Here is a 26,583-nt window from a genome sequence, read left to right on the forward strand (position 1 = left end):
ATTGCCATTATCACATTTTGAGCAAGTCAAACACCTGCCCTTCTAATCCTCTCTGCCCACACAGCCCAGCCAAGCTACTCTGCCTCTGCGACCCCTGAATTCCCCCTGCCCATCTTCTAGAAAGCACAGCAAGACCAACAGGATAAAATCCTGAGCAACCTTGTCTGATCTCTGAGCTGACCCCGTTTTGGGCAGCTGGTTGACTGGAACCCTCCTAAGGTTCCAACCTGAACTATTCAGTGGCTCCAGGTTTTCAAGCAGAGACAGTAATAAAAATGGACAGAAAATCCAGCTCTGTAACATATGCACACCCATGGGTTACATGTTTCCCTTCTTTAGGGTTTTCCCCCAATTCTCAAGGATAGGCTAACAGTCACCACACACCCAGGGGCTCGCCACATTCAGTAACCCGTAATCAGAACCTTACCCTCCTTTACGTGCTTCTGTGCATCAGATTTCCAAGCTGGCCCTGCTGACTGCCTTTTTTCAAGGTTCTACAACTTTGACGCTCATAGACTATCTTTCACGACAGCCACTGATGAACTGCTGACCTGAATGCAGCCTGACAAGTTTCCTGTATGCTGCATACATTTACTTGGGTTGGAGCATTCACAGTACAAGACAAAACCAAAAAGAACCAGCAATGTCACGATAGATGGTGCAATTAAGGCAATGTAAAACACTGTAAAACAGAAAAAGCAGCTATAGCTCAGTTCCTGGGTGAGGAAAGGCTGTAATTTACTGTGGCAAGACAAAGCACATGCATCAAATTACTCCCATGTTTCAGAATCTCTCTTAGGTACAAGCATCAGCAAAACTGACTATACACTTGCACACAATCAGCAAACAAGAAGTGGAGGCTTTTCTTCTCTAATTACTGTTGGTTATAATCCTCCTGAGTGTTTCTCTTTCCCCTCCAAATAAACCAACAGGGATGTACTCACATTAGCAGGATTACCCACCCAGCCTGGATGGTTCATTTCCCTGGGTTCCCTTCAGGAAAGAGAAGGAAGCAGTCTTTGCCAGAGGATGATTTAGAGCATCCTACAGCTTAGAAGCACAACCCTGGCTGCCCCCCACTCTCCTACAAAAGCTTGACAAGATACATCTCCTCACCTAAATTAGGTGCCTAGAATCAGGTGGTGTGCTTATTTTTTTCCTTATGTCCCCATTAGCACTACCCATACTAGAGCTCACCTGTGTGCCTTTAGAGGTCACAGCCACAGTTGGTAATTTCCCCCCCATTTTTCTTCAATGCAAAATGGGATATTATAATAAACAGTAAGAAAATTATATTGTACAAAATTATATTGCAAAACAGAAATCATTCAGGAAAGGATGAAATGGTTCCCAGTGTTTTAATATGGCTTTGGAAATCCATTAGGTTATGAACTGTTAGTGTCCTGTTAGGCAATTTCCTGCAGTAGAATAAATCTTGGACTCAGGCATCACATAACACAAGTGACCTTGGATGAAAGCCACAAAGATGGCAACAAAATAAACTAGCACATGTGCTTTGACATTATGCTTACGTAGCTGGTGCTTTTTTTTTCCTGCAGCAATACTGTAATTAAGTAAAATCTGGAGTCAAAAGTCAACTACAACTCCATCCCCAAATTAAAAGTAAAAGAAAATTAAATCTCCCCCCCCCCTCAAATCATGAACAGAGCAAGAATATGAAGCTATAAACTGAGTATTTAGTTTATAAACAAAGCAATACTCTCTTTTTCTTGTCAGAGTTAAACTTGGATTTGTTGCCTCATGTTTTCTGTACCTTCCCCAACCTGCTCTACAGTTACAGAATTTCATTCAGTGAGGATCTGGGCCCTGATTCAGTAACTGGGCCTTGAAACGCTGAAAAAAAAAATCCTCAAAATCTGTTTGAAAACATTTTACACAATACTGTATCTAAGGAAAGAAACAGAATAGCAAGAGAATCTCACGATTACTTATCCATGCTTTGTGGGAATATCTATCAACAGAAAAGTCTGGCATCACTCTGCAGTTCTTCCTAATTCAGCAGATCACAACCACATACACACACACACACCCCCATCCCCAAGAGGTGCACATGCAAGAGGAGGAAGACAGAGGAATCCAGAATCATGATTAAAGGAGAGTATTTCTTTGTTTACCAAAAGCAGAAGCTGAAGATCTAAGGCAAGATCCTGATGTCCCGTAAGACCACTGCATCCTAAAGCTGCAGAACAGACAGCAAAGCGCAAGGGTAAGAAAGCCGAATCGGAGCAGATGGGAGACCAACACAAGCCTCCCCCCCCGCCCTTCCGTGACAGGCAGCCAGGCACGATCTGCAGCCACAGACAGCTGCCGCTTCAGCCAGGCAGTGGCAGTGGTTTTTCAGTATGTGTATTTTATTAGAAGAATATCAATCACTAAGTAATAGAAAATCGCATTAAATAATCAAATGCATCTTTGCAACAGTTGGGAAGAAGCCACCACAAGAACTGAGGCAGCCTGAGACTGGGCAGAATTCTCCCCTCTTGACAGAACGACCTTTGGCAGCCAGGAAAGTCCTTTGGATCCTCCAGCCTGGTGGCTCAGACGGCTCTGGGTTCTGAAACCAGCCATATGTACGGATCAGAGGAACACAATGGGAAACCATTAGCAACCTCCTTACCTTAGTCCTACCTTCACGAGATCAGTAAACTGTTTGATTAACAACATAAAGGGAAAAATATTCTGTAACTGAACATCAGGAGTAGGAACTCTTCCTTGGAGCAATTTCCATGCTTGCTCTTCCAGTGAAATCAATGCTCGGGGGACTTCTTGTGCCTGGAATCTCTCTTGGCCAGGTTGGGCTTTTTCCCTAAACAATTATGCAGACAGATTCCATCAGTCTTTCTTCAAAACAAGAATACAAATTGAGCTAATCATGCTGCTCACCCGAACCGAGCAGATTCTTGTTTGGCAGAATTCAACACCTTGTTGTACTGAGGAACTAGACTCCGAGTATCTGTTTAATCTCACTTCAGGCTGACACATTTCTGAGTGGTCTATACATAGGAATGGATGGTGATAGCTGGTTCTGTTCAGGGCACCGTCAAATGCACTGCAGCGTTCTCTGATTACTCTCGCGGTTTTGCTTAACCCCCTGCATCCTCCAGAAAGACACTTAGGGCAGGAGGAAAACGCGACGCAGGGTATGCTTTCTCCATGCAGACGTAGCTCTTCCAGAGCGCAGCCACAAGTGCTGCCCAGGTCCGAGTGCCAGCCCCACAGCTGTGGTCAAATCCCTACACCAAGGTGCAGCCGTTTGGCTCCGTTATTGCGCTCTGCACAACAACCTGCCGAGGCAGCCAGCTGCAAGGCAAGGCATGCTGTGCTAAAAAGGACAGTATGGATTATTTATATTTAATAGAGTAGGGAGACTTGGAAGCTGCTTAAGGCACCCTTATTTGTTGCAGTTGCATTCTCTGCTCTACAAGGTGCTGAGAGATAGAAGGCCAATATCTTTAATAAAAAAGAAAACATCCATTATTCACATACTCGTATGACCTTTCCAGACTCTGTGTTTTACACTGAATCTCATTTATATGACTACGGAGAGTTTTCCTGATGTGCACACAAATCCATGAAGCTTGAGCTCTGCCAGAAAATAAACATAAAATCAGTAGGAAACTGCATGGGATTGGTTGAAGTCTCAGTGATTTAATCAAAGAGGTAATTAAATTATTTATATTATTCATTTAACATACCTGGTAACAAGAGAAAGCAAATTCTGATCATCTTTCACCCTTGCTGGGGACCGACCAAAAGAAATTACCATTTTAAGATATTTGGAATTAGAATTCAGCTTAAGAATGCGATTCTAGCTAAAAGAAGATCGACGCTCTGTCAGAGGGCAGGAGGCGGCACAGGAGCCATATATTTACTTCAGAAAAAAATACTCTTCAGAGCCCGTTAAAAGCGGCAATCACAACCTACAACTTCACAACCAATCCAGCATGTTTGTTAATACCTGCGGAGAGGCTGTAAGCTTCCCAACACCCCGATACATGGTATAGGTGATACAGCGGGTCACCTGGAGTTCTGCTCCCACGTCATCAGGCTCACTTCAAAGCCTCAAGAGGAATTAACAATCGGGGCGTCAATCATCACCTAGCTGAGAACCATTTTTCTACAGAAGATCTTGTCATACCTAAGTCAACCCACACGAGATACAATTAAACAATGTCACTGCTAGACAGATTAAAATTGCAGTTCAACAGCGGAACTCACTGTTACTAAGCAATTTCATATGTTAAGTGTGTTCTGGCAAAGCTTCTCTGGAAGGTATTAGCAGTGATCCAAACACTAGGACCTAGCAAATTTCTTGGGTGAAATCCTGGCTCCATTAGAGCCAATGGCAAAACTCCCAGGCGCTTCTACAGAGCCAGAATTTTAGTTCCTCATGCCAGCTGCAACACACTGCTATGGCTTTGGGCAAAGTGCACTAACTCAACCTCCCCAGTTATAAAAATGGGCCAGTAACCTCTGCTCTTGGAGATGCTGTGGAGGATTCGCAAAAGTGCCCCGTACAGAAGAGGGCAAGCGTTATCAATCAGCGCAACTCAGCAAACAGGCTACAGCAGCAACTCACCGCCAGGGAAGTACTCCACTGCTACAAACAGCAGGCTTGCAGTTTCAGCGGGATTAATCTCTCGTCCTGTGGAGGCTTGGTGAAACTATCGTCTTCCTTATGAATTCCAGGCAGAGGGGACTGGCCCAAGCGCTGGTGCAATCCCCTCTCTCTCAGGACTGCAAGATGACCATCTTCACTAGTTTGATATTTTGAGAATTGTATTTGGATGATCCATGACGATCTCACTGACATCAAACGTCGCTTATGTTCTTTCGCAGGCAAAGCCTGCGTGTGAATAGTTGCCTTCACAAGCCTGAGATTAACAAACACACGCTGCTACACAAATGCACATATTTAAACTCTGGATAACACACACATTTGTTTAAAATTAATTCTGGGGTGTTCTTGCAAATAAGTTTTACGGCTGTATAAAAAGAGGCTATAAAAAGAGATTGGGCTCCTTGGTAGGTGGCATGTTACATTTTTTTAAGAAATATTATTCCTCCCATATAAATGCACAACAGATGTAACATTCGACCTAAGCAATAAGATTTATTACTATTTTTAAAGCAAATTCAGCACAGCTTAAGAGAACACTGTACAGAATTCTTTAACCTAGGAAGAGGTTCTGCTTTTCATCGATGCATGTTTTGCATTTGTCAGTTCTTGCCCTCAAAACTAACCCACAGTTTAGTATTTTAGGCTTCTCGCAAAGGTGATGATCCTGCAATTCAACCCGCAAATGTAGCACACAGAGGTCCTCCTCTAGTCACTGCAGGCATGGGCTCGTGTCTTTGCTTTTATTATCAAAAGAAATCTGCATAGCCTCTTTGCTTTCCTTTTGAGCCCCAAAACATTTCAGATGATTTATGTTCAGCATACTACCAATAGCACATACAATCAAAAGCAATTTTGACACATTGTTTGGCAATGAAAAAAACCCACATTACAGCTGTGATCAAAGAATGGGCTCTTGCTTATATTGTCTTATATTCATTGCTTTACCTCATGCACTTTTGTATAAATATTTATTGTTTCATATTTTCTTCAGAGGCCATAGTTCTACTGCTTTCTAAAAATAACCTGCTTAGGCATAGTCTTCTCTTCTCAAAGCACTGTTCTTCTTCCTTTTCTTAAGTTAATTTCCAAGATCTCTGTGCATGGCAAGTAGTGAAAGAGGGATATGTGCAACTTCACTAACAAACATGTTGAAAATATCTAAAAATGAGGGACAATTCTCAGATAAACACCTTCAATGGTAAATAGTCCTGTGAAAAAACAATAGGCCTCCATATCATGTAGTAATTTTGTATTTTGCATAAGGGCAAGCAACCTGAAAATTAACACATATCTTAACATAGTATTAAAATCTCATTTTTATTGCTCAACAGCTTCAACTATCAAGTGATTTTTCAGATTTTGCATTTCACTTCATCTAACGTAATCCTGGATGGTCCACAGCAGGCAGCCCCTGACCAACACTCACCTCAGGTGAATTCATGTTGGAGAAACCAACACATCAAAAAGTTCATCCACTCCACCATGCACATAGCCAAGCACTTAAAACTGTGAATCTCTATACAGCCTATAAAGAGAATCCTAGCATTAATATACCACTTTCACCTCATTTTTCTGATATGGACAACTACCAGCTTGTAACCAAAACTGCTTTCTGATCCCAAGTTCAAAGCATCGCACCAAATTTGGGGCTGCCCAAGCACATTCTCTTCCTGGAGAAAGGCATGGGATGCAGTTCTTGGACACTCCTCTAAAAGATCCAGGCAACATCAGGAACACTGTAGATCTGAGATCATATCAAACACATCACCTCAATTTAAATGGATGGTTTCCCAATTCATCACAATTACATATGCCTGCAGATTCTCTCCGAACTGCTGTTCCCCAAAACTCTGTAGTCGGGGAGTGGTTCATCAGTTAGCTTGCTAGACATGGAGCACTTTAGGTAGCCCTTTAGTAGGAGGCATGCTTACAATCTTTAAGAAAGGCCATAATCCCACTGAGTGTCTCCCATTGGTGACTGCACATCAGACAGGACAAGAGGGCCCCAGACTTTTTAAAGGGATGCATCCGTTTTCTGCCAGACAAAAATCACATTAAGACTTTACCTCTCATTAATGGCTGTCAGATTCAGGGTACTAATATCCACACAGATGTTGCATATTCTATTTGAAAAATATCTGAGTGCATTTGCAGTGAGTACTGGGATTGCATCCACAGACTAGGGAAGTTTCTACTTGCCTAGTGCACAAGCAGTGCTTTAGTTCTCTCTCATTTTACACTGGTTTTGTTTGGTTGGTTTTGCAAAAGCAGTAGCAGTGGAAGAGGTGTCAAAAGCAAGCAGCTTGGCCTGTTCACATACCCTCTTTATGATATGGCTTTATGTTAAGACCTTCTGGTATCTGGAATACTGTCTGGCTTCCTTTAACGCGCCGGGAACATCCATCTCTGCTGCATCCCATCCATTTGGGATTAGGTTTGACACCCAAGAGAAAAGAGTGCTATTTTCACTCATAAGATCAAGAAGTTGATAGCCATGCCTGCTGTATGCTTTGCTGTGATGAGGAAATAGGATTCTCTGTCCACCTGCAAAGATACAGAATCTCTTGGACTAGAAGAATGCCATCAAATGGAGATGCAGATCCTTGAGGAACTGACCACCAGACTGTCAAACATTATCAAAAGATTGACTAGGGCATATCTCAGAACTAGGACTGGGTACTCCATTACATAGTGCGTGTTTGCCTATCCTTGGAGCAAATTTCAGTACAAGATGTGAGGATTTCAAAGTACCCATATTAAGAAATAAATCACAGAAAGGTTAATCAAACCTCAGGCACAAGTGAGGGGTTTTTGTAGTTCTGTATTATCTGCATAGGTCAAATGAGAGACTTTGTTCTATAGATAGAAATGCAATGGACAGGTTGCATTGCTTCAAGAACAACAGGATTTAAAAAAAAATGTTTAAGCTTTACTTTTTCAGGTATTTTGAATATTCCCTGAAACATCTGATAACATAGTCATTGGCAAAAGGAAGGAAAGAAGGGAAGAAAAAAAGCTGAAAAGTATTCTGGAAACAGAAGACACTTAATCATTCATGTTGTCTACAATTCCTTTGGCTCACAGAAGTCTCAAGACAAGACTCTTGCTTTATTAAAAAAAAAAAAATCCTCTACCGTCCTACCTTCTCTCCTCTGCAATGTATGATGGAATCCAGAGTCACAAACTGCCTGGACTTCACACGCAAAGGGCATGTCCTAAAGCAGTTCATTCACGTCTCCCTGACACCCCGCAGGCTGCCTTTCATCCTAAAGCAAAGAATCTCACGATATCATTTTGTGTAACATTCTTCACATATTTTGACTTACACTCCCAAAGCACATTTATTTCAATCAGATTGTGCACATGTGGGTTTTGGGGGACTGTTGGGGTTTGGGGTTTTTCAGCTTTGTCCTTAGCTTGATATTCTGCATGCTCCTGGAGCTGGCCATTTTGATTCAAGATTTTGCTTTGTAATGAAAGCAAACCAAGTACTTCAATTTTGAAAGAGAGAGAGAGCGAAGAGAAGCAGGCAAAACATGTGGCAATTCTTATTTTCCTTTCAAGAGTGACAAAACAGCATACGCAATTCAATACCCAGGATCAGTTAATTTTACCTGAAAAAGCAGCTTATCATGTAAGTTAACATTTACTATGATTATAACCTACATAATGCTAATTTCCTATGTAAAGCCCCCATGGTGCCCATACAAGTCACCTTCACACTTTGGGAACTTGGGCATGAGGCAACATAGGTCACCAGTTATCTGCCTTTGTTTTATTTTACAATACATTCATGATTCTCTGTACTTTCAATGGCAAATACATCATGCTTGTTGGCCGATGACAGTATCTGATATTCCATGGTTACCTTGGCTTCAAAGTGAGACAGTAATGCACATTTGTGTTACTCTCCCTTTAATGTAGTACAAAGCTGGACACAGCTCAGAAAGAAATCCCTAAAATCCATTACCTATTTATGATCATGTACAAACGGATATTTATCATGTTAAAAGAGAACCATATGCTAAAGTGGAGGCTAGAGCCCAATAAATCTTTTTGGATGAAAACCCTTTTCAAAAAAAGGAATAAAATAATTAACATTTGCTTTTGCCAGTAGAAACATTTGCTCATGAATCTCCTGGGAAGGGAAGGGCATTTAACCTTTTTACATGCCATCCCCTCAGACATCTCTAACCCCCACTGCAAAACAGACAACAAAGATTCCCGACTCCATGCTGCTGATTAAACCCCTTGTAAGAAACATCTGGATGAAATTTTCTTGGCAGTTGATTTGAAAAGTATACAAGAAGCAGAACTAGGGAGCAGCCATAGTTCAGCTGAGTGACACAAAGATGATGCTACGCAAAAGCAGATTTTTCCTTGAACACATTAACTCCTAGCTATTAGCTTGTGACTGTGCAAGCAACCTCATTAGCAGAAGAGAAATAAATCCCTCTTCTTACTCTGCATGCCAGTGTAGAGAAGGCAAAGAGGCTTTGAAAGAAACCCAACTTGACATTCTCATTTTTTTAAATAAAATAATACAGGGCTTAAACAGTTTACCTGCCTAATACTTAACCTCAATTGTCAGGTAAAAGAGGTCCATGGCCTTAACTTCCAAAAAACATTTCTTAAATTCATGAAGGATCTCAAAACTTCTATGCTTTCTGAGAAACTCACCAACAAACTGGATGTCATGCCTTCCTACCATCTCAGTCAATACAGCCCCAGGCCTTAATTAGCAAAACTGACCTATAATTTTCATGGCCTGATGTTCAAAATAAAGGATGTCCCAGTCCTCTGCTGCTTGAGCTTAAAAAGCCTGTCTAATGCAGCTAAATGTATTGTTCCCTTTTGGAAATACAGGCCCTGGTATTCTCAGTCTTCCATACATACAACAAACCTAAAAGTGAGAAATTTTCACTGTTGCTATTAAGTGAGTAGCAGCAGTGAAAAACCTACATGAACCAGGCCAACTTTAGTCTGCAGCTGCGTTGGGGTGGCGGGGAGGGAAAGCAGCAGCAGCGAACAGCACCAGAGACAGAGTCTGACACAAAGATGCATAAAAAATGAAAGCAGAGGCAGCTGCCCCACAGCTGCCAGGCTGAGAAAATTCCAGGGGCTGGGGCAAGGAACAGGCAGAGCCACTTTGGCCTTTTCCAGAAGCTAAGGCGTCGAGCGCTTCAGATTTATCAGACTGAATTATAATTACTCTGACATATAAAAAATGAAAGCTTCAGCACAGTGCAGGGCCAGCAATCTGTAATTCACTACAGTCATCGAAAAGTTGATGGGGTATGGGAAGAGCTTCAACTTTTCAGTTGGGGCACTGCTCTGAAGAAATACATTATCAGTATGTGCTTAAAATTGCTCAGTAAATATTTTAAGTCATAAAGAAATTAACACATAGAGACAAAATCTGGTCTAAACATTTTATCTCCAACCCAAGCTTCACATTCGAAAGCACCCCTACTTATTTTGGCTACACCACTGCGATGCCAATAGATCTAAAGGAGGGGCACCTATTCAAATTAGTACTGCTATCAGTTTTCTCACTAAATGAGCATATTCACAAACACCTTGTTATACATGTTTCAATTTATGAGAAACCAGTCTTGGAAATTTAGGAAAAAATCTGGCAGATAATGAAATTTCGGCATGGGACAAGAACAGCCAAATGGAATGCAGACCAGAAATTCAATCACAGAAGTGTAAGAGTAAGAAGAAATAAGTTTGGAGCTCTTTTTCTTCTATCAAGATAAATAAAATATTGTAAATATTTTGTACCACATTATTCAGTACTACCACTGGAATGGTAATGAATGAATAAAACCAGGAAAGACGTTTATAGAATCCCAAGTAAAATCCAATATTCCTCAAAAATAGTGGAAATAAAAAAGTTGTCATGTAGAACATCTACATGTGAGGGCCACACCACTTGTCCAGGCAGGAAGTATTATCAACGCAGATTTAGGGTAGCCACCTGCCATGCACGCCACCATAACTCAACGAGTTGATTTCATGGCTAAGAGAAATAATTTAAGACTACTGCATCAAGGGAAAATCTGCAATTTTGTTGAAACCCTTTGACGTAACCAGTGTATGCTTTACAACTCCAACAGGCACCTCCCTCTACACATTTGGTCTGCACCAAATGGGGAAGATGAGATAATAGCCTGAATCCAGCAACGTGTATGCAACCAACAAACAATTAATCCAAGTAGTAAAAAGCAGGTGACTCTGGAAAACATGGAACCAAGGCTTACAGTGTATCAAGAAATGTCCTTACACTTAAAAAACTATAATGCACTCCAAAATCCATTTGTTCAGGCAATCCATGTACAACAGAAGGCACTGTTATCCATATGAATCATCAATTCTGCACAGCAAAAACCTGAGAAGTGCAACTCAATTAGATGCAGCCTGGCCCCTCCCAGTTATTCAGGTTCCTTGAGGACAAACGTTTCCTTTCAGTCCATCAAATTATAAAAACACCACAAGAATTTGTACATTACAGTAGCTGGTTAGAAAGAGCATTCTGGTGGGGGAAGCACACTGCTATTTTCCAGAAAACCTTCAGCAGCATTAAATTACCCTCCCCTGTCACTCAGAAGTCACGATGATTTCAAGAAAATGTAATGATGAGACCCTTCCCATTGACCTTTGTAGTTGATCCTTCAGTTGCCACCAGGAGTACTTCCAGCAAAGTTAAATGCTGTGATCAGTCCTTTGTTGTCAAATGTGTAGCCACTTTGTTGTTCTATAGTCTTAGTCTCTAGAATTCAAAGAAGGGAAAGGATATGAAGAATAGTCTATAGAGAATGCTTTTGCCAGAGACAGTACAGCTCAGCTAAGACTGCAAAGTTGTGAAAACTCTTAAGTTGAGTTGCAATTTCATTTCCTAAATGCAGTGGCAGTAATAAATGACTCTCAGATTTTCTCTAAATGCATAAACACACACACCCCTCTACAACAGAGCTGAGAAATTAATCCTCTACAGAATCAGTCTGTGTTACGCTATTCTGCATGATTTTTGATTAAATCTGAATTTATTTTCCATGATGCAAACTTTCTAAACATCTAAAACTTTACACTGACTGTGAAGGCAATGCTAGCAGTTAAAAAGTTACAAAACTGTTAAATAAATAATAATCTATAGTAATCATCATCGAATGCCTGGCTGACAGCTAGATACTGCCTTCATTTGCTCTTCATTTCAAATGTCAGATCGTGAAAAACTAGTTCATACCCTGTTCAACCAGCAGCACACGTCAATGAGAAGGCAATTACTTAGAAGCAACAGTAATCTCTCTGAATAACACATACTTCCAGGCAAGGGATAATATAAGCACAATATCCTACTCACGCTTCTCAGGAAATGTTAATTAGATTTATTCTCTCTGTTGTTCCACATTAGATGCAGTTCCAACATCCCTGCAACAGATAAAATGGCCCCAGAGAAGTGACTCACCTGCAGCATTTCGCCGGTGTTCTGCTAATGTATATATTTCCTGCAGCTGCTTCTTCTGATCCTCACTCAATGGTGCTGTCAGTGAATGGTACCAGGCTGCATCTCGGCTCTGCACCGCTGTCAGAACAGGAACAGATGAAAAGTGATTATCAGGTTATGTTGCAAGTTAATTTCAGAGCAGAATGAAACACACAGAATCCCTAGTTGGTTTTAAAACAGAATTTGCACTGCAAAACAGGTTCAGTATTCCTGTCAGTTTTCTTAGCATAGAATCCCCACTGTAATAGAGGCAGTCCATTTTGGGAAACTTAATTACATACTCTGCTTTCTGAAACAGAAAGTTAACTGTGTGACCATTATTCACGGACAATGATGAAGTGAATCTTCTATTTTAATACTCATATCAAAACTAAAAGCAACAGGATTAGTCAAACAGGAAAGGGAGAAAATAATTTCTCCATTATGATTTCAACATCTCGAAAGTGACATATTTCTATATATAGGAGTCCCTCTAGTGACCGAGTCCCACTTATTGAGGCTGATTGAAAAGTTCTGAAAGAGAATAGGAAGAGAATTAATCTCTGCCTGTACTTGCTACCATTCGTTTTTTGCAGTACTTGTAAGCCAAAAAATCTTAGACATTAGAAATCAAGATTGCATTTTCCAATAATCTAAATTATTACTTGTAACGAGAAAAGGGGTTTTTGCAGTGATGATCATAAACATCTCCAAACTATTTCATCATACTATATCATGCTGCCGACTAGTAAACACATACCTAAAAGTGCTTGTGTAAAAAACTGGTATTCATCAACACCATTTTCAAGGTCAAGAGGTGTGCTGAACCCTTCAAGAGCAGTCTCTTCCAATGCGTCTTCATCCCAGTCATCATCATCATCATCTTCATCCTCTTCATCTCCACCTCCACCACCATCACCTCCTCCTCCTCCATGGTTCTCTTGCATCGCCTGACTCACTTCATTTGTCTCCTCCTCATCACTTGGTATCTCTTCTGCAAAAGCATTGATAAGTTTTGTAAAACAGAGTTTAAAAAGTATAAGGAAACGATGACGTATGAATGCAGAACAATTAATCAATCTAGGTTTTGGCTGGAAAAGGCATCCTCTGGTAACACCCTTCCCCCAAAATCTTTGAAGTGATGGAAAAATGAAGCTGTTAAAATGTTTCCCACATTCAAGATCAATTAAACTTTTGCTTCTAAACACACCTGGGGAATGTGAAACTGCCATCTTTTTTCTTCTTTCATTTATGCAGTCACTGTGCAATTATAGGATCCAAAAATGTTGAGGAAATGTGTCTTTGACAAAGTGTTCCATCACTGTGCTTTTTAAATTACAAGCAAATAGAGACTTGCATGGACTTCATAAATAGACACAAAACAAAGAGAAAACCAGATGTAGACCAAATGTCTGCCTGCGATTCTTCAAAGTGGTCCTTTATTTGAACAAATGTAAAATAGCATCTTTCACTTAGCTTTACCTTCCATTTCACTTATGAAACAACTATTACTCCCTGAATTAAATGCAACTCCCAACATGGAATTCTAAACACTGAATCACAGACTCAATCACAGGACAGAGATTTGAAAATTACTGTGCTGTTTCCATACTGTATTCCTATGTATTGAGAAGAATTCTGTAATTCCATTACAGAACAATCACACGTGAAATTTGAGTGGATTACATAATCTTCTTACATCCAATCTCATTTTCAGACCTCAAACCATCTATCTCCTGTTCCAAGTCAAATACAGCCACACATATTTGCCTCCAGTGCTGTGTAAAATTCACTCCCCGCAATTCCCTCCACGAGGTATTCTTTGATGTTTTTTCTCTTCTAGCAGACACAGCAGTAAGAGGTCTGTCTACTCCAGGAACCTCAGTTGTCTCAAACTCCACTTTGCAAATCACTTTCCATTTGGACAAAGACAACCTGCTAGAATTTCCTTCAAAGTTCAACCAGATAGGTCTTTCAAATAGTTGGGTACCAGGAACAGCTTCCAGGAATTAAGAATGTAATGGGTGCAGTCCTGGCAAACTCCTGCTGCCTATGTGAGAAGACGGAACACATTCACAACCCAGAAGAGTGGACTTGCAAGTTTTTTTGTTACTCTTAAACCAATACTACCCTTTCACGAAGAGTTAGCTGTTATACATTGAAACATTTTGATTACATTTTGGGAGGAAAAATCAATTCCTAAGATGATCTTTCAAGCACCCAGTAAGCTGAGCTATTTTCAGCAGACGAAGGAGTCTTAAAAACGAACTGCAATTTCTTACCCCCTTTAAATTAAATCCAGACAAAATCCACAATGTGAAAAGGGGAGATTTTACCATTATCTTCTGCAACGTGTTTTTCATCTTTAGCATGATCCTCATGTTCTGTGAGTTCTCGTGAGGCGCAAACTTGTTTTAAGCCCAGGAAGAGGAGGAGGATTGAAGGGACAATCTGAGCAGCCACAGCATCCACTGCAGGCGGTCGGTTCTGCAATTCCATTAGGATGCTCAGTCCTATTATACACATCTTTCTGTCATGGAGTCTGAAACAACACACACTTGTTAGACAAAAACCCAGATTTTCATTGCAAGGATATGTAGAGAGCATTAAAGTCCTGGTGCTTGACATAGCAGAAGACAATGTCACAGAGACTATGTTCACAGTCTATGTCCGAAGCTCCTAAACACATTATTTCCTTTGTTCTGAATGCAAGTTCCCCACTGGAAAATACTTGTCAAATAACAATTAAATACCTTTCAAGCACCGGTCAATTCCTGGAACAACTGTTTCTGATTACCAAATGCAAAGTTTGTAATGCTAAATAAATACTGTTGAATAATTATGTAGAATATCTTGTCTTTAATAAAGCATTTGATACAGATTATCATCATTAAATAGGATGGAAAATTAATTTGCCTTGGCTTTGATAGCAGTACTGTTGCAGGGATTGAAATTAGCAAAAAGACTTAGTGAAGAGTAATGATAAGTAGGAATGCACTGAATTGCAGGGTGCATTTATGGAGTGCCACAGGGCTAGCTGTATTTAAACATGTTTGTTAAAAGTCTGTCAGAATGGCTGTATTACGCATCCAGTTTCCAACGCTAACTTGAGACACATTGCTAACTCCAGTGAAAGCAGGGAAATAATTCCACCCTATCAAGAATAACTGGCAGTACACTCAAACAGGGAACTTGCAAAAATGAGTAGACCTCCAGTAAAACCAAGAAACTATAGATAACTGAAGGGAAAGAAAATCATGAAATTAGCAGCAGAAAGATTTTTATGTGACCATAGTCAGGAAACTAGGTAAGAGCCTATGGTCTTAAAAATAAGAATTGATTTTTCACTGCCAGAAATAGAAGTTATTTGCAAACAAGACAGGGAAAAATTCTCTAACTGCCTCTGCAGATACTCTTCGGTTCCTTTACTGGAAACGCCAGTAGTATTCAACTCTTCTCTAACATTATGGAATTTTGCTATCAAGGGCTTGAGAGGAGCTTGTTTTGTTTGAACTATTCAATTTGATGCTGACAGCTTCTGTGCAAGCCTTCTGCAGGACAAATAGTTCCAGCAAGAAGTTTCAGCAAGACCCACAGAAAACAAGCAAATCTCCAGAGCTGGCAGAAAATGACCATCCTCCAGACTCTTGATAGATACTTCCATTACTGAATCAGTTTTACTTTGGAATGAAGAGGATACAAGCTGAGGGAGAAGAAACTAGTAAGTTGTGCACCACAGACTGCAATAAAGTTAAGGGGAAAAGCCAGCTCAATCCACCACTTCAAAATTTTCTATAGGAATACGATTTTTAAAGTGCTTACAATTTCATTACCAAAGATCCCATAGAACATGCTGCTGAACTATAATATTCTTTAAGTAATACAAGTGATGTATTACAGCTTTCTGAACTTTACATGTGATTAAACAAGGCTGGGGATCTGGAGGGATTTCATTACACCTCCCACATTGTCAGTCCTGTTAGGGCTTAGTGAAGTGATTCTATTCTCAGAGTAGTTGACAACAAGAATAAATTATATATGACCATGCGTAACATTATGATCACAGAAGACCTTCCAAGAAAAACAAAGTCAGCTAGCATATCAAATTATATGATTTGTCATGTTGGGTTTGGCTGCTCCATTACACGTGTTGAAAAAGGTACCAAAATGCAAGAAGGCAAAGAATGTCCTTCCATCACTGCTAACCACAATACTTTCTTTTCAGAAGGAATGAGGCACAAAAGAGGGCATACAACCAACCAGAGAAACTGAGTCAGGGGAACAGGATCTGCTTTCACAAAAAAAAAATTAAATCCCTTACTCCTGCCGGTTCACCTATGTTGAAAACAAGCTCATCATCCCATTTGCTCTTATGCCAACACTGTGAAGACCAAAATCCAAGCTAAAGCTGACGCTACCTATGAATGAAGCATAGCTTTTTTTGGGAGAGTTGTCCTTACTGCAACTACAAAAGGGAAGAACTTTCTCTACTTCCTATCTCTGCCAGCACCTTCATCCAAGTTTGAGCAAAGCTCTGTGATCTATGCACAAGACTTCCATCCTGCATCTTGACACTGGGAAGTCATGACATTTCTTCAAGCTCCATATGAATAATGAAGCAATTTCAGCGTACATACGCCAGAGTAGTTAATGACTCTTGGTACTACCTTTTATAACACATTTGAAAAAGCTACCATTACAAAACGCCAATTGCAAAATGCAACACAGTAAAACGCAAAAAAAATCTTAGTAATTAGTGGCTTAGCTTCATAGTAAAGTATCTTTTCTGGACAGCAAACGAAAGTGCAAGAACCAAGCATTGCTGTTTAAAAGGGACTCATCATTAGGAAGCAGCCCAAACAGACAAAAAATACAGCATATTCGTCATGCTCCATTTTGCAGCTTCTGAACAGCGAAGTTGTAAGAATGAACATGTCTTCAGAACATGCAATTTATTAGAAGGCCCAGCAGGACAGCAGAAATCCAGGCATCAAGCCATCTTTAGCGAACCTGAGCCAGAAGACTTGTTTCTTCCACCTGCCAGCAGAGACAAACAGCAGGATAAGCATCTGCCTTGCCTGAAGTTCAGCATTCTACTACGCCTCAGCTGTCTCAAGTACCCACAGGACTGAACAAGCAAAACAGAATTTTATGTAATTTACATATTTTTGTAATAGCAAAGAATGGTTTCAGGACGATTCCTTTGCTATCAAAGAGCTCATTATTTCAGCACCCTTCCGTCTGCACAAGGGAGCCTGGATACGATTCTCCTTAGTGCTTTGTGCTTCGAGATCCGTACTTATTTGCTCTGCAGGACACAATAGTCCTCCCTAACAATCACAAACTCTGCTTGCTCCCTCAATAGTGTATCAAGCCTGGAGTGCTAAACGTGCAACACATGGCAGTGCAATGCAGGACTCCTAGGCAAGTCTATTTTTAACAAGCTGCGTGTGGTCTTCATAATCTGCAGGATCTTTTCTTGCTAATATACTTCCTTCCAATACAGGACAAAAAGATCTAGGGATCTTTTGTATTTTAAGCCAAGCTGAAACTATTTCAAAGGGAAATCACTAAGCCTTTCTTTTACCGGTTTGCTCTGCTCCTTTATGTGAGGATCAAGTTGCTTTCTATTACATCAATCCAGTTCCTGGACAAACTGCAAATAGTTAGCCATTTCCTTCTAGTTGCAAAGTTGGAACCAACCCTGTTTTCCTATATAACATTGGAATTTTATATACAACTCTGAGAAAACTAGGTTTTCTAATTATTTAAACTCCTATCAAATAATTCCCCCTATTTAGCTTCTAAAAAAATAAAACCACTTATTGAGGTTTTTTTGAAGCAAGTTAGATTTTCCTTTCACCCTAGTTTCCACAGAAGAATATTTAGTATGAGAGTAAGCATAAGTCATGCAGAAGTCCCACCCAAATTTCAGCTGTCAGGGAAAAGGTAGAAAGCATTAAGGAACACATGTTTCTACAAATGGCTTTTCAATTTGAAGTTATTGTAGAAAACATTTATAAATAAATAAATACAACATACTGTGGTACATGGGCATTATGGGCACACACCCACAAATGACATACTGGATTTATGCAGTCTTACAATGAGTTCTGAGCTCTCCTTGCCTGGATCATTTTTCATATTCCAAATTTCTAATCAGTTTTAAATAGTTTCCATATTTTTGATAACATGGAAGAACAGTTACTTATCTTACTGTAACTGCTTTTTCCCCCCCAAGATGTATGACTACTCCCATGGATCCCATCTCACGCATTCACAAGTGCGGCTCAAGGAATACTACATTCTTTTGGCAAACACTGTTGGCTCCAGCCTGAGAGCGTGCAGGCACACGCAACCCTACTGCTGGCAGAGCAGGACAGAGGGGTGTGAGATTTATGTGGACAAAGTACCTTGAAGAGCCACTGTTACCAGTAAGTCTCAGATTTCCTGCATGGCTGACAAAGAAATGGCGGTAGCATTCACCTGGTCCTTCACACCTGGAGGTCCTTCACACCTGGAGGTGAACCTACTTGGACCTTCTCCAATTTCTCTAGGATCCGTGAGTCATCCAACTGATTTGAATTTAAGTCTAAAACTGCCTCTTGCTGGAAAGCAATCTAACTGTAAACCAAAGCAGCAGTGAATGATGGCTGGTGAGAAAAAGGACTGTACAAATGAGATGCCCACTGCTGTCTTCACTGATGAAGACATGAAGCCTGCAGGGGTGGACCCAAGGAAGGGTTTCAAGCAAGCCAGATTTTGTTTGCATTTCTGCCTTTTCCTGTTCAGTTAGGCCTCTGAATATCTGGCTGCTGTTCAGATGATGACCTTTACTACCCTTACTAAAATACAGTCTTCTAGCTGCAGTGCTGTCCCAAGGGAAAGGGCAGAAGTCCCTTACACCACATCACAGTGCCCGACAAGCAGTACTACAGCAAAAGCCTTACACCTGGAAGCCACATACTGCAGAGACAGCACTGAAGGAAGAGTGATTTTTAGATTTAAGCAATGTTACAGATATTTATTTCACTGCTGGTAGCAGCAGATCAGAGAGATACATTTTAATCTTCTGCTGCCATTCAAGTGCAGAGTCTGAGCAGAATCTAGCATCATCATCTCCATATTTCATTTTCACAGGCTTTGTCAACTTTTGTCTCAGCTCTGAGGAAGAATTTAGCTGAGCGGTAGTTGCAGTAGTTGATGCTTTTTGAAAAGCAACACAAAAGAACTGAAAGTTAAGCTGTAGCTCACAGGAGTACCTGAGGTTGGAGCCTAGTCAGGTCTGCAGCATTTTTCTCCTCTGGATCTGACTAGTTTCTCACTGAATGCTCCAGGATGAACTGTTTAAAGCTATAAATCTCTTTCATTTTTTATTTCTTTTAAAAAGGACTGACAAGTTTACCACCTGTAGGGAATATCTTCTTTCCTACTGTCTCTGTATGTGTTCAGCTTTTGATATGCAGTACAAAAAATGACAGCACAAAGAGCTGAATCTCAAGAACTTTGCTTCAGCCATAAAAAAAAAATAAATCCGTACATGGAAATCCTAAAGTGTCTTGCTCTTTTCTAAAGTCAGAAGATATAAAAATAATTTAGTAATTAACAATAATATCACCACAAGGCATGATAGAGGTAGAATTAAAAGTGCCATTTTTCAGCCACTGGCATTCCAAAAGAAATGAGGGACATGCGGTCCTTCATGCCTTCTTTGTCACCGACCCAGGTAACCCCTCTAATTAATAAGATGTGTAGTTCTGCTAAGATACAGGATGTGCTGTAGACATTTCATATACACAGCAGGTAGAAGTCAGAATGCTTGCAATAATAGGAACTGTTAGTTTTTGTTATAATGAACGAGATTTTTTCCCCCACTTTTTATTCATTTATTTTAGTACTTCTAATTTTTTTTCTTCACGGAGAGACTGCTATGGTAATACCTTCAAATACAGACACGAATGGGGAATCTGCACAAAGCCTGTACACACCAAAGCAGGCGATTTCTCTTGTATCTCCAAGTGGTTTTCATTCTAGTAAAACAGACAGAATTAATGTGCAGGCCTGAAATAAGGAAGTCTATGCTGCAATTCTACGAACTACTGCGCTTTCACCCTCATACTACTAAACTGTGTACTTAGGACAGAGGAGGAAGGAAAACAATTTTTTATTGTGTACATTTGGTCTGTGTTTTAAAAATACTACAAAGGACATGCTGAGAGCAAAATCCGCATATACCAGTCGGTTATTGATTGATTGGGAGTCACTATTTTATTACAGTTATGAAAAAAGTAATGTAGTGCTGCAATGCACCACACAGTTCTAAATTCAAGATGGACACTGAAGCAATAATGCAGCTATACCAAGATGGCATATAATTCTGTTGAGGGAAGATTAACTCAAATCAGAATTGGTATGGAGAAAAGCTATTTAGATGACTGGGGAGTGGAGAAACCATCTTATAAGAAGCCCCCTAGAGACTTGTTTAGAATTGGAAAGATGAGACTGTACCAATAAAAAACAGGAAAAGGAAAAGAATGGCAACCTAAAATAAGGTATGCATCTGTGGGTCAGGAGCTGCCTGTCTCTGCCCATGCTCATTCATGGCATGAGTCCTGACACGCTGACACTTCACTTAGTCTGCTGGCACAGACTGCACAGAGAAGACACCTTCTAAGCCTATCCGTACACCCGCAGTCAGATGTCAGCCTCCAATGACAACACATAACTCACAGCAGGAAGGTGAGAGGTAGCTGTTAACTACATCTGACTGTCTGCTTCGCCCTTAAGTGGATTTGAAACTCACAGTCAGACACCACATCCCAGCTGAGAGGCAAGCACTAACCGTCAAGCACTGGACTTCACATCCACCCAGCATCAAGGGCATGCTTAGCGATGTGATGACAGGCTTTGTCCGCCTTCATTTACTTTACAAATGTTCAGCTGCTGCCCAAGTGCACACCAGTGCAGTGTACGCTACTGCAGCGTACACACATGTTCAAGGGAGGTTGGAATGAAGTTTAAGCTCAGGAGTACATTAAACAGTCAGTGCGTCAATAGCATAATGATAAATATGCAAGTTGACCAGGAACAACTCATAGGGATTAAAATCAGAGTGTGGGATTCATTGGACAGAATAAACGTTTAATGTTTTTAATATTAAATGGAGCAGTTAAAAATACTTTATAAAATACAGAGCAGAAAATATGTATACAGTGTTTCAGAAAAAAAAAGTTAACATCTCACTGAAATCCTGCTGGTCAGCTCTCAATATTACTCTCAATGCATGCTGGACCATGTCTTGGAGAAGCAGATAGTCTGTGATTAAGGAACTTAAAAGAATTCTGAAATATGGTATGTATTGTACCCCTGTATCTTCACAACACAGAAAATTCAACAACGTAGCTCAGCAGACCCAGAAAAGATACATGGACATAGGTCACCTTTACTGGCACCACAGCAATTAGACCTTCTGTGAATTACTGGTATTTAGACTAATCAAGGAATGAGAACTTTCGTCAACATGACTAGGGATACAAACAGAAGTGAACAAAAAAAAAAAAAAAAAAAAATCAAACCCACACACTTTCAAAAGAAAAAAAATGCAGTACTTGCCCAAGAAAACAGTCTGTGTCATTCATCCACTGGTTTATAAACTGTGCGGTGATGGGCTCAGGATTGTGTGGAAATCTGATGTTCTCTAAGGTGTGCAGAAGTAGGTCAGGATTGTAGTAGAGTGCAGCTATGGCAACCTGAAGACACATGGTACGAAGCTCGCTTGTTTTAACTCCTCTAGTTAACCGCTCCAGAACAGCCTCCACAAAGAGTGGAATACACTGAGCATATAAAGGAGAAGAAAAGAAAAAAAAAAGACAAACCAAAACAGGCATTATACATGTTGCCAGATTATACGAAAGTTTAAAATACTTTTATCAGAATTGATCTCCAGAGTTAACTGAAGTCCAGGTATAACCTAGGAACACGTTCTATTCAATTCCTAGTATAAAAGCATTTCAAGCCTCTAACTACATGCTTATAAATCTTCCCCAAAACAGCTATTGTCTGAGCTAAAAACTGCCAATGTTATTCTCAGCACAGAGGAGAATATTTGGGGCCATTTGGTGGAATTTGTTCCAGCATGTATAAAAGGTTTAGAAAAGAACTCAGACATTCTCATCTTTGAATAACAATATCCAACAATTTCAAAACTAACAGGTATTAAAAATGAAATTTCCTAAATCTGCAAGAAAAAGAAAAGGAATTCTTCCTAATAAATGTAAAGCAATGTTAAACTTCTTATAAAATTTTGAAATGAGTGAGTTTATTCAGATAAAAGCAAGCATGCACAAATTTCTACACAACCACATAAACATCTACATATATTTCAATGTGCAGGTTTATGCTTTATAATAATTCGCAAAGCATTATGAATGTTTTAGTTTATGAGTTCCAGTTCAGTGTGCAACCATTTTAATTCACAGAGTTGTGGAGCTCAATTAAGCCTCATACTTATTTCAATGCAAATGCATACAATTCACTTTAATCCCTTCCAGTTTTCTTTTAAAAATAAAATCTTTCAGGGAACATTTTTATCCTCAGTGACTTCAGATTTATATTGGTAAAGTTATATTGGTTTCAGTGAGATTAACTGAAAATTTATCACTGAAGTCCAAGGATTGCACTGTGGCAACATCAAATATGATATGTTAAAGCAATTTAGGCTAGAGTGTTATCTAAAACATGAGACCAGAATTTAGCCCTTAATAGGAAAAAGACTACTATCTGAAAGTGTGTTCTAAGAAACTCTGGAAAACTGTGATTATGTTTTTCCCAGCAATTATGCTAAAAATTCTTCATTTCCAAATGCACTGAGTGATTCAAAATATTAAAAAGGACCAAGTTCATATTGCTTGGAGAAACAACTTCAGTAGCTGGATATGTACAGTTAACCTCCCAGCCAATAAAACAATAGTTTTAACAATGTGTGTTTTGCATCAAAAGGGAAATCCTATTAAGAGAAAGCAAAAAAAAGACAGTCCTGCACATCTTATCCTTATATATCCTTATCGTTCAGTCTATGTTCATTTTCTGGTCATGCCCACTAATCTCCAATTTAAAAAAAAAAAAACAAACACAAAAAACAACAACACCCCCTCCCCCCCCAATGTTACAAACTCTACTGAGGTCATTTACTTCTTTCTGTATTTCTCCCCATTCCTACACTTTACATTTCCCTCAAATTCTCTAATTCCAAATGCTTTTCTCAGGAATCATACACATATCATTGGAAACCAATAAAAGAAAAAACCTGTTCAATATATACTACCTGGTCAATACCCCGTCCTTTGCATTGAAGAACAATTACTTCTAGGAGTTTGGCTGCATGGCACTCTGCATCTTCTCCTGCATCTCCTGTTAGTACCTAACAACCAGAATGATGATTTAGTTTACCGGTGTTAATCACTGACAACTTGTGCTCCTGTACTTGCATATAGCAAAAACCCACTACATGGCATATACGTATTTATTAACGCTGTATTTTGTGGGGAATTAAGTAAGATACATAAAAAAAATCACCTCTACAGGACACAAACAAGGAGAAGTGTCTAAAGATGAATTAAAAAATTTAGAGGCAATCGCTATAGTTCTTCACAAATGTTAGTATTTTTTTTATGTCATTGCCTTCCCCTTTTTAAAGGAAATGCTACTTATAAAGAATCATTGATGTTTTCCACATTCTCTTTCTGTTTTTTGCCTTCAGTTCTAATAGACACTGGCAGATTAACAGCCTGGCAAAGTGAAGTCCTATCTCTAGGCTATTTTCTAATTAAAAACAAGATATATGCAATCACTCTATGTATATGCACATACATATGAAACTGACTGCTGCTTCTCAGTACATTTCGACCCTATGGTGAGCGTCAATCAAACCTGACAAAGAAGCAGAATTCTCAAACACATTCAATTTCTGTAAGTTTCTTAAAGATAAGCAGGTAGCTAGATGCCTAACACTCTATAATGCCCAAAAATCAGTGAAAGGCTGCAGCGTGATGTCATACTTCATTATACATGAAAGAATCAGCATAAAAAGAGAAACATTATAAATGTAAGAACAACTTCAAATGAGTTCATGCCTTAGCTGACAACTAGAGAATCCATTCCCAAGAACAACCCAAGGAAATCAGACTTCATTAATTCCTCTACTTACCAAAATAGCTGTTCATAGAAGAGAGTCAAGACGTACAGCAACTTTCTCCCACACAGATTTGTGCATATAATTTTTTAAAAAGTATGTCACTTAAAAAGCGTGAAGGTGCTATGTGTACTCGGAACTGAGCTGAGACCAAATTTCATTTTGTTCTGAAATGACTGGCCACCAGCTGGCACGTTCAGGTCACTCTGCTAATCTGATTAAGCACCAGTGATAAGAGCAACAGTAAGAATCAGAAGCCTTACCTTTTTACACATCGCATAAATGATTTCTAAATGCTTTGGGTTAGACAGTAAAGTATCAGTGTCAATGGTCACATAATTATGCAAGAGAGGCATCATATCTGCAGAACAGGGAGAGCAAAAGAGAAAAAAATTACAAACTAATCCATGCAAGTGCTAACCAGTGAGGTTGTAGTCCTATAATGGGTTTCATTAGCTCAGATTCTTGGATATGGTTGGAAATTCAAACTCTGCAAGTCTATTCCAGCAGAATTCTCCATAAAGTGCACCATGAAGGGTGTATTCTCAGAAGAGGAAACAGAATAGGACTACATTTTAATTAACTAATTTGTAGTTTCACATTAACTTTGTACATTTCAGCTTTCTTTGAGTTCAGGACCTCCTACAATAACTGATCACACTGACAGATTTGAACACGCTTCTCTTAAATATGCTCCTGTTATACTCCCACACTAAACAGACGGTCAGGGCATGACTCAAATGCATGATCATTTTAAACCAAGACACTAAATGGAAGCAATCCTTATTAAGGTGGGTTTTAGAGACGAATTCCCAAAAAGCGGAAACATCAGTAGAATAGAAGTGATCATACCTGCAAAGTACTCAAAGCAATCCTGCTGGAAAACCTCATACAGAACACCTAAAAGCTGCCACATTTGAGGTGAAATCATCTGGCATGTCAAGCTGTAGGCCAAGGAAAGAATTTCTTCGTAAAACTCTGGAAAGAAGGAACAATTTTAAGTGGGGTGCTTTAAAAAATAAATTTAGCTTGCAAATACCTTGAAATCTGAAACCAAGCCCCAAGTCATATAACAACTAGAAGACAGCAATTAGTAGCTAAATCAATACATAGAAAAAGAATACATATTAGAAAAGATTCTTTTAGAGGGGCCTTATGTTGGCTACAGTTACAACAACATGCATAGTTTTTCATTATAAATACATACCAGAAAAATATATTACCAGCACATCAAAGACATTGCTTCTAAACGATTTACTGAAAAATATTTTTATTTTCTCAACCTTTGTTTTTTCTTAAAGGCCTTATCACAAAACTGTGTAGTTCTTTAATGCAGAGTACTGATAAAGCAGTAATTTAATTGCAGACCATGTCCATAAAATACTCATGTAGTTGTAGACATCATCCTTTAACGCAGCTAGGTAGAGCTATAATCAGAACTGCATCTTCTGCTTTTGAGTCTGACCTCCAAAACACAATAATCAGCCTCACTAATGTATAACAGGAGATCAGGAGAAACAAATCATAACTGAAAATTGTCTTTTTTTCTTTGAAGAAGCACACACAAAAAAATATGAAGTTCTGTTGAGGAAGATAGCGTTGTTTGCAATAATTAATTTAAGAATTTTTTACATAAAACCATGTAATGTTTTTCTAAAAATTATCTCTAAAACATACCTATAACGTGTTTCTGCAAAACAAGGCCAATGATCTGTAAACAAATGCTCTCAAGCTGTTGAGTTATCTGAAAACAGAAAAGCAGTTTATTTAAAAACTCAGAAATACAGTCATTTAATCAATGTATTTGACTAATTCAGTTTAAGAAGTTCTTCAAAGCAAAAAGGCTTTTATCACTTTTTAAATGTTGCATTGACAATCACAATATTATGAATTGTGTTGATTATGAAACTGATGTAAGTACTCAAATTTTCAATAAACAGTATTGCTTTAAAACTTGTCACAGCATTTGTCTTTATTTTGTGGTTATTCTATCAAAACTATCAAAAACTCTATCTGTTATCCTGCCTGCACATACAGTAACACTGTACTGAAAGCGTTTGAGATAGATAAAGCCTCTGTCCAAAATCTTTGAAGTAGAATGGGTTAGAAGGAAGAAGATGCTTTTGCCTAAGGTCTATGGAGAGCTTCCCAGAGTAGGCTCAGCAAGAGGAACACATATTGGGAGCATACAACTGTGATGAAGTCAGGATTCAGCCTTGCCATGTTGGACAGAGAGACATTTATGAATTAAACTAAATTACA

The 26,583-nt window shown here is 39.3% G+C and overlaps 1 protein-coding gene across 7 annotated transcripts in view; it reads right to left on the reverse strand.

Moving 5' to 3' along the window:
• Positions 1–2,356: 2,356 nt before the first annotated feature.
• Positions 2,357–26,583, reverse strand: part of IPO8 (importin 8) — a 52,213-nt gene continuing 27,986 nt past the window's right edge. For 2 of the 7 annotated variants that reach the window (XM_035898124.1, XM_035898126.1), the window contains 9 exons: positions 25,999–26,065; positions 25,174–25,299; positions 24,585–24,682; positions 23,455–23,550; positions 21,744–21,964; positions 14,468–14,673; positions 12,892–13,125; positions 12,114–12,230; positions 4,915–11,417 (listed from right to left, as the gene is read on the reverse strand). In XM_035898124.1, coding sequence (XP_035754017.1) covers positions 11,320–11,417; positions 12,114–12,230; positions 12,892–13,125; positions 14,468–14,673; positions 21,744–21,964; positions 23,455–23,550; positions 24,585–24,682; positions 25,174–25,299; positions 25,999–26,065 — 1,263 coding nt within the window. In that variant the 3' untranslated portion in view covers positions 4,915–11,319. The other 5 variants (XR_004842505.1, XR_004842504.1, XM_035898125.1 and 2 more) reach the window with 5 other exon arrangements.

Source organism: Egretta garzetta, unplaced genomic scaffold (genome assembly GCF_000687185.1).
Source record: "Egretta garzetta isolate BGI_Z169 unplaced genomic scaffold, ASM68718v1 scaffold427, whole genome shotgun sequence".
NCBI lineage: Eukaryota > Metazoa > Chordata > Aves > Pelecaniformes > Ardeidae > Egretta > Egretta garzetta.